Source organism: Crassostrea angulata, chromosome 5 (genome assembly GCF_025612915.1).
Source record: "Crassostrea angulata isolate pt1a10 chromosome 5, ASM2561291v2, whole genome shotgun sequence".
In the NCBI taxonomy this organism is placed as follows: Eukaryota; Metazoa; Mollusca; class Bivalvia; order Ostreida; family Ostreidae; genus Magallana; species Magallana angulata.
In genome coordinates this window covers 35792707-35802260 of record NC_069115.1, presented here as the reverse complement: position 1 = coordinate 35802260, position 9554 = coordinate 35792707, and the positions used below count along the sequence as shown (strand labels likewise).

Below are 9554 nucleotides of genomic sequence, written 5' to 3'. Positions count from 1 at the left end.
CTAAAGAAAAAGAAGATAAATTGATTATCTAAACAGAACAAAGCAGAAGGCACATTGAGTTCTTTTAAAAACCTCTGAATGTGTGACAGCAGTGGCAATCTTTTCATTCGACCCAGGTAACTATGTGCTGACGTTTGATATGTAGTAACTGGAAACCATAACACCGGAAGCTTAAATAAGCATTCAGAAAGAACGAAAGAAATGGCGGATTCACAAAACTGCGATTCAGAGACATCTGAAGAATACTCTGAGGAGGAGGAGGAGGAGGAAGATGAGGAGGAGGACGTGGAGGAGGAGGAGGTGGAGGAGGAGGAGGTGGAGGAGGAGGAATTATATTCTGATGAAGATGATTTTTGGGATGTAAGTGAATCTGAAGAAGAAAACGACGAATCTGAAGAAGAAAACGACGAATCACCATCAGATAGCGATAACAAAGGTAATAAAATACAAACCACACAACAAACATGAATAATATGTTTTACGGTGTGACCGTTGGGGCGAGCGCAGAAGGAACCAAACATCATTGTTAAATGCAACGTTAACCCGTGGACTTGCCCCAACCTAAAAACTTTGGCTTTGTCTCGAAAACTTTTATCACCGCAAGGAACCCGAAGTTATCAAACATTTATTCCAATTGTCCATTTTAGCCTAATACACTTAAAAAACTACCACTGAGCATAAATTAAATGTAAAACGTACTGACTTATTAAAATATGTTGAAATCAAAGCCGTTTGATTATTTTTTTTATAAAAAGACAATCATGTTTTATCATTCCTTTTCTTTTTAATAATGACCATTAAAATCAGTAAACAATAAACTGCTTGTCTGAGTGTGTTATTTCCCATTTTGTTCCTTGTTGTTATTTTCCTATGTATCATCAATTCGTTTATAATTAAGGTCTTCCGTTTCCAGCGGAAGACCTTATTGTTTTCGTACTGTTTCTTCTTCGTATTTTCCCCCCCAAATTTTGTGCACGCGATTTCTCAAAAAACTATTCGACTGATTTCAAAACATTTTTTCACAGATGTTTGGACATGATCTAAACTTTATACATTTTTGTCATTTTTTTCATAGTTACTTCCGGTACCGAATTATCAGCCATTTTGTAATTTTTAACCTCCCATTTTGTGCAGCTATAAACTCGGAAACCATATGAGATATGACAATGAAATTTTCAGGATAGGTAGTCTATAGTTTGAAGTTGTGCACTATTATTTTGTTTTACGCCAGTTGCGCCATTTTCTTGAGCTCACCGAGGCACGAAAATTGGGAACGAATTTTCATTCAAAATATTCATACCTTTCGATCTATATCTTTTTATCAGTTGACATTTTGTTAAGACATATATAACAAAAGTGATAGAAAATTAAAAGTTCTTTCAAACTCAATCAAGAAAAAGAGGCTGGCTTTTTTTTTGGGGGGGGGGGGGGGCAAGAGACTCTTAAAGTCTTTTACAAATTACATAAAAACGATTAAGATTTCGTAATGCATTATAGAAGCAAAGTTGTTGATTGTAGCAATATCTATCTGGAAAACTCATTGCCACACATATTTATTACGTAATTAGGGATTTGTAAACATTATCTGAAAGTGTGTGTGTGTGGGGGGAGGGGGGGGTGTAATTCTGAAATTGTATCGATTATTCATGGTATGATTTAAAACAAAAATCGCAAGGAAGACCTACTCGTTACTCGTAACGAGATCGTATCTAGTTTTGTTAATTTTTGTATGCTATATATGCGTTGTACACATTTTTAAATACTTTTTTGTCTCCTACCTCACGCATGCATATTACAATTGAATCAATATGACAGTAAATTAAGTATGGAACTTGCATGTGTATTTACTTAGCAAATAAATATGATCAAAACAAAACTAATCAGCAAAAGAGTTACCATTAATACTGATACTGAGTACTTACTACACTTTACACCCAGTACATATGCTTGATCCACCTGTAAAATTGTCACTGTGACGTCATACTTAACTTTCATTTGCGCTCGACAGCTCTCGTAAATTGTCGGAAAAATTCGGGAAAGGAAATGACGTCATATGTGAGCAAAAGTTCAGATAGGTACAGTTTTTTTTAAGTAAGCATATGTGTTGTTTACTTTAGTGTTTTTAAAGGATTTTTGTTGAAATGAAATAGATGTATACGATTAAGAGGTAAGAATTTTCCTTCGAACCGCTTCCTGTTCCACCATGTTGCTATGCACCGCAAAGGATTATTGGGATATGTAGAACTTTTTCACGTGGCCTCATAAAATTTTCTTTGAACAATGTGCAGATTTCAACTCGAATTTCCTCCGTTTGTACACGTTGTCTATGGAGCTCGCTACCCGAGCGGCGCTTTGCGCCGCCTCGCTACGCTCGCTATTAATCAAGAACCATCACTGAAAAATGAGTTTAAAAATAAATCTGTCTGATTTTTGCTTTGGATGGAATTTAATCTAATATACAAACAATGTCATAGATCTTGAATTAGGAATATAAACTTAAGATTCAACCTGACAAGCCTTTTATTTATTAAAATGCCGATCAGTGCATGCAGTGAATGAAATATCTTCATTTCCTGTTGACTAAAATAAGTACTTCAAATGTATAATTGTTTTTTTATATTTTACCCACTGTAACGGCAAACATAAATAATTTTATTTGTCTTACACATCTTTTTTATTAATTGGTAGACAGTGCATCAACAAAACCAAAAGTGTTGCACACAATCCGCAGTGCCCAATACGCCATACTTTGTAATCTTTGCAGCAGGTCTTCTGTCACAAGCTATTGTGTTCCTTGTTGCGTAAGTCTCTGCAGTAACTGTGTTGACAAACACCATTGTAGTAAATTCAAACCCCACAAAGTTGTGCCGTACCAAGACAAACATATGTATGCTGCCACTAAATACCCGAAATGCAAGGAACATGTTAAAAACAAATGTCAATTTTACTGTGAAGACTGCGACATTCCTCTCTGTCATACATGCGTTTCATCGGACAAACATAGAGGGCATAAAATATCAGACGATCTGGGAAAAAGCAAAAGGGAAAAAGTTAAAAAGGATTTGAAAGAATTGAAGGAAAAAATATATCCCTTATACCAAAAAATAGCGCTGGATTTACAAGAAGAAAAAACCGCCGTCAAAAAACATTACAAAAGGCTTGATGCTGCCGTATCAAAATATGGAGACATCTTGTTGGAAAAAATGAAAGCTGTTGTTGAAAAGGGAAAATTATGTATTATTGAAGGGAAATCAAAACACATTTCGACCTTAGAAAAACAGGAAAATAGAATTGCTAAGAAAATGTCTAAATTAGAACGGCACATTCTTGAACTGAAACAATTGCTTGAAACCAGTAATGAATTTAGCGCCTCTGAATACGAATCAAAGAATTCAAAGTTCAACAGAATGCCATCTCGGAAGATCATTCCACTTCTCAAATTTGTACCGAATATGATAGATGAAAGCGTTTTACACCAAAATTTTGGTCATCTTACTTTTTCAGCTGTCACACAGGATAAAGATGGCTTTATCATGACAAATCCTACAGCCTACAAACTAGAAATTATCAAAACTGTAGCAACTGGGAAAAAGGGATGCCTAAGCAGTGTAGAATGTTGTAATAATAGCGAAGTCTGGACAACCTGGGGCAAAATCATGAAATTACACAATCTGAATGGAGAACTTCTGAAGTCAATTAAAACCAAATCTGGGTATAATGTGGGGGATATAACAACGACAAAGAAAGGCTATCTGGTTTATTCTGATCCAGACTCTAAAACCATCAACAGGATGAAGAAAAAAACCATAAAAGAAGTTATCACATTGCATGGATGGACACCTTGCAGTGTTTGCAGTACTTCCCTTGATGGCCTATTAGTGATCATGACCAGCAATGACAAGAAACAATCAAAAGTTATTCGCTATACGGACAGCTTCGAAGAAAGCATTACAGCTCAATTTGATGACAAAGGCGTGCCTCTGTATTCCAAAAGCAGCAACACAAAGTATGTCAGTGAGAATAAAAATCTTGATATCTGCGTGGCAGACATGGGATCTCGTTCTGTAGTAGTTGTCAATCAGAATGGTCGTCTTCGGTTTAGATACACAGGCTCTCCCTCTTTTTTAACAATGTCACTCAAACCAGACGGCATCGCCACAGACGGCCACAGTCAAATTTTGACTGCGGACAGTAACAATAAGAGAATCCACATTTTAGATCAAGATGGACATTTTCTCCGTTATATTGAAGTTGACAAATCGGATTGTCCATTTTGTTTATGTGTCGATACCAATAACACACTGTTTGTGGCTGGAAAAAAGAGTGGAGAAATAAAGATGATCACTTATACTTAAATAAAACACTCAAAGTGTTGTAACATGTTATTGAACCTATGCTATTAGTGCATGGTGTCAACAGTTTTAGTTTATCAATGTATCCATGTGCAACAATGATTTCATTCAAGATTGACATCATTCATTAAATTCAATGAGCACTTTAAATGTTATGCGAAGACAATAAAAGCTGACAAATTGATACAGCAATATTAGGGGTTACCACTACTTAACTTTATAAGAATAGGGTGCATATCAGTGAATCTTTGAGCTCTTTGTCTTTAGGAAAGAAGTAGACAGCCGTCGCACAGAATAAAACTCTATCAAGATTACCATTTAAAAAATGTTTGTGTTAATATGCTATGCCCGTGATCAAGAAGAATGCAGATCAAAACAAAAGTAGACACTGTTCTGTAGGCTTGAAAGATCAGATCAAAAGACAATTTTAATTCCACTTAATCACATAGCGGAATGCCAAATCGCTGAATTAAGGGAATTATTGGAAACGTGCCAGTTTTCTCAGTGATTATCGATCAATTAAGGGACATTTTGCAAATAACAGACATTGGGGAGAATTCACAAAAAATTATATATTATACACTTTGAGAACGAAAAAGAAACAAGTCACGCAAAAACACACTCTAATGATTGAGAAATTCCGTGTGGTGTAGATAAAGGAAAATAAACGGAATCAAGTATTGGCTGAGGATGTTTTGATTGAAATGGTTAAATGTTTAACTAAATTTGACAAAACCTAAATATTACTGTGAACGTGTTTTATTTAACTTGTACTATATTTGGCAAATATTGATTACTGTAAACCAACTTTTTTCGCGTTTCGCGAGGTTCGCAAAAGCTTTTATAACAACACGGGTCTTGATAGAGCTTGGTCGCAAACATTAGTCGTTGCGAACCAGTTTATGGGAAGTTACTCGCGAAATAAAGTCGGCGCGAATAAAAGTTGGTTTACAGATTTCAACATTTCAGACGTAGATTTGATTTAGCAAATTCTGAATGTATTTAACATGCTTAGACAGGGTGATACATCAATTTTGATACCATTACAACATTTCACACTTTTGTTCATTTAGAAATGTATTATTGAATTAGCTTTCATTTTAATTTCCTTTGGCTACAGTATGAAATGAAATATGAACCATATTTTTTTTTATCATTTTGTTGTTGACTGTGCAAAATTTCATAACTAATTAAAAGACTAAGCAGTCATTTAACTGCATTATGAAACTTGATCCCCTTAATCTGTTATCTATCCTTTGCTGTAAAAATTGTAGCCGATGTAAAACTTTGCAGAAACTGCTTGGAATTTAGATATCAATTCTGCATCACACTGGTTTATTGGTAATGAGGAAAATGAACAACCACGAGCAACAAGGACAATAGATTGTTACGTACCAGCTATCATCTAAAAAAGCAGCAAAAGTAAGAAAGAAATGCAAGCAATGTTATCCAAAATAATATCATTTATGACTCCTTGCAGGTTGATTGGAAGCATAAAAATTAGAGAACAGTAAGAATGGTTGTATATGGTTGGAAGTAAAAATTAGACACCCTAATTATATAACATAATACATTGTATTAGAATTGATGGATCATTCTGTATATATGTTTGATATGATATTGAGTGATGTTCTTGATTTAATTAAAGCAGTTTTCAACCTAAAAGTTTCTTGTAATACAAGTTGAACGTGATTTACATGAATCAAAATCGAAGTACAAGTAGATAAAAATCCTCGATTCTAGTATCAAAGCCCTTAAGAATGATTTCATTTTTCAAAAGTAGAAGACAATCTAACTGCGCAGCACTGTTAATGCTGGAATTTGGAGGCAGGGTTTATTTTGATAAACTTTGAACTCATGAATATTCATTAGATATGCTATTTAACCTAAATAACATATACATGTATAAATGGTAATTGATTACTTTATGGATTTGATTTCTTGTTAAAAAGAGTTAAATCAAATATCAAACCCCTCACTGTGTAATAATGATCATTATTTACTTATTTTCAATGAAAACATTAATTGCTTCCGAAGCTTGTATCGATCCGTGACGCGTCGACTATTTTTAGCTGCTAGGAAGATGGCAAGCGTGGGTGTAAACAGGTGCGCCGAAATGTTGTGGATTGATACTATGCGTGTAGATGTCGAAGTATGCAGGAGATATGGTAAGTATTGGACAAATCATTCCATAAATTAACGCAAGCAGTATGATAAGAAACGTAAACGCAGTAGTGTTTGCCATAATTACAAATTGATGTACGGAGCGAGATGTGTTCCTACGGCCACATCTTGTAAATAATGATAAAGTTTTATTTACTTAAACAACGCACCTACATATCATTTTGTTTCACCGATGATTATATGTCAATTCGTTATTTGCATAAAACATATTATTTTAAAGAATATTTTAGGAGCATATAATGTAAATCTCACTTGTTAAAAACTTCTTGGACCCTCCTCCCCCCCCCCCCCCAAAAAAAATGGCGATTGCGATTTATCAGCTTTTACCCATTAGACATTAGAATTTACATGAATACATAACCTTCCACATTGATTATTTTAATCAGGGACACTATACATGTAACAAATATAGATGACAAGTAGTGTAACTGTGTAGGACTGTTTGTATGTACATAACATCAACACATGATCAATGTTTTGTTATTTGCATGTTGTACCAATCAATTAAAAGAAATAATTTTTACTCTGACAAACTGCACAAAAGTATCTTTTCTGATTGCTGATCCATGTGGTTTCAAAAAAAGATGTCAATGCGCAGCTTGTTTACATCGAAATTAAGGAACCTTAATATTTATTAAAAATTAAATTAATTTCAATATAACAGTGTGTCATAATTAGTTATTTTACCAGTATACTGGTACCAGTATACAAGTATATACCATTATAGTCTAGAATTAAAAGATGATACAATATGAATAGGTTGCAGTGAGAATTAATATCTGTAATTTTGTACTATTTCGCTGACCTGTCTTTAACTATATCAACATGATCAGGTTTTTTTAACATGTTTAATTTATCAGAACAATTTTTAAATGAAATTGCTTGTTAGGCACGTTGACTGTTCTTGCAGATAATTAAAACATTTTTCAAAGCAATACAAATATCCCTGTTAAGTAGCATTATATTGTTAATAGCTACAACTAGATTGTCATCACCTTCATTCAACTCGCATCATGCAAGTACACCTTGCTGTCAATGACAAGGGTCAGTCAAAACATTCCATTGAAACTGCAGATTCAAAACTTTTATGTAATGCATTGTAAAATTTTGACTTTATTTGTTTACATTGGAATACATAACATAGAAATAAAAAGAGTGATAGCTTTGAGGTTTCAAAATATGTGGTACTATTTTGGTCTTTCACACCTTTATTAACTGATCGCCAGCCTCAAAGACTACATACTGATAAACTATTACTTGTGTCGCTGCATAAAATTTGAGTTCAAGTCTAAATAGGTGGTAATTTGATGATTTTAATTACGCCGTAGCTGATGCATGTACTTCATTTGTAGATTCCTATACTGCTTGTGTTGTGCAGAAGAGGTGAGAGGGGCGGTCTATTTGTGTCATGGTGTTTGATTCCATGTGCTGTATGCACCAGTGTCTCATTACAATCAACTGCTTTCATCACATGAGTTGAATTTATCCAAATGCGCTTAACATGTTTTTGGTAAGATTTAAAAATACAGTGCCTAATACATATATTTTCTGTGGATGGCTGTCTACCCTACATGTATTTGTGTGTTTTCAATCTACCTGAAATGTAATTAAACGTGCTGTGAGAGTATATTCTATATCAAAATATTGATTGCCCAGCATTATCCCTTGATGATAATTGTTTTTGGCGGGGGAGGGGGGGGGGTACTTTCTGTTATTGTAAACATTTATACCCGAGTCATCTTGGAGTATTAAGTTAACTCTTGATTTTCTTCAGTATATTGAGAACATATGTTAATTGCCGCAAGTAAATCTGTAATGTTATTAGTATTAATAGATAAAGAAATCAAAATTTAGGAAGAAAAAACATATAATACATGTTCAGGTATATGCCTAAGTGATACATTTCCAATAATTCTTCTATGTAATTGTAAGTGGCATTTCCAACGATTCTTCTTTGTAATTGTATGTCCATCTTGGCATTTTTTGTGTTCGGTATTGTTTACAAGAACTTTGAGTAAACATCAGAGGCTAATAAATTGCTCATAGGGTTGACTTTTATCAAAAAAGATTCCCCAGTGTAAAAATTCATTTTTCGTCATATCACATTTTTTAGTTTTTATACTGTTGTAAGTGCAAGTGATAAAATTTATAATGAGTGTGCTTGAAGCTATGTTAAACTTTGTAGGCGTATGCGTGAGACCATCTGCATCGGTGAATTGGCTAGTTCTACCTTCCCCTGTTCCTCATCTGCCTGTTACCCAGCTTTTCTTAAGTGGAGGTCATTGGCATGATTTTGTACGAGAAAAGCAAGTATTTGCATTTAAAACTCCAAAACAGAAGTATTAACATCCTTATATGTATTTATTATAAATGTACAATCCTCTTCTTTATATTTTTACATTGAATCTGAGCTAAAGATTTTGCAACTCTTGTTTTTATTTTGTAAATAGTATCAATGACATTCAAAACGTAAACAGTCAAAATTAATCTTAATATGCAAATATTTATTTATTAAAACCATGATTTATTTGTTAACAGTTTTTTACCTATGAAGTATTTCTTCAATATTTCCCTTGAAAAATGAATAATAAATGTTAAAAAATGTATATATTTGTTTTTTGTGATCAACACTCAAAAATTGTTCATGTATTGTTGTTGTATTTGTTCTTGGGGAAGGGGGGGGGATCTCAGGATTTTGTCATTGTACTTTCTTCTAAAAATAAACAGCAATGTTGAAGAACACTTTCTTAAAAATAAACAGCAATGTTGAGGAAGAATGTGAATAAAATATATTTCACACATCATTTATTGATTTAAATGGAAACGCACGTCTAAAATAAATTAATTGAATGAAAAAAATGCATGGGCTTGTTGATTGTCGCTGAATATAAAGAGGTAACGCATGTCGTAGTTATCCCTCATGTTTTCTCTGTTGATGAATTACTGACCCACGCTGTCACTTGAAATCTATAAATGTATAAAAATAATCTATACATAAGTTACAATTTTTTCTCGAGC

At 33.7% G+C, this 9554-nt stretch overlaps 1 protein-coding gene across 1 annotated transcript; it reads left to right on the top strand.

Moving 5' to 3' along the window:
• The first annotated feature begins 201 nt into the window (after positions 1–201).
• On the top strand, positions 202–6755 carry LOC128183702 (uncharacterized). The gene is made up of 2 exons (XM_052852823.1): positions 202–436; positions 2689–6755. The coding sequence occupies exons 1-2, from the start codon at positions 202–204 to the stop codon at positions 4353–4355; spliced, it is 1902 nt and encodes a 633-aa protein (XP_052708783.1). The 3' UTR covers positions 4356–6755.
• Positions 6756–9554: the final 2799 nt, after the last annotated feature.

Bases quoted from the DNA above. Each gene is read 5' to 3' on its own strand.
- LOC128183702 (XM_052852823.1), top strand. From the start codon at position 202: ATGGCGGATTCACAAAACTGCGATTCAGAGACATCTGAAGAATACTCT. The intron at 437-2,688 runs GTAATAAAATAC...ATTAATTGGTAG, and splicing joins ATCAGATAGCGATAACAAAG to ACAGTGCATCAACAAAACCA.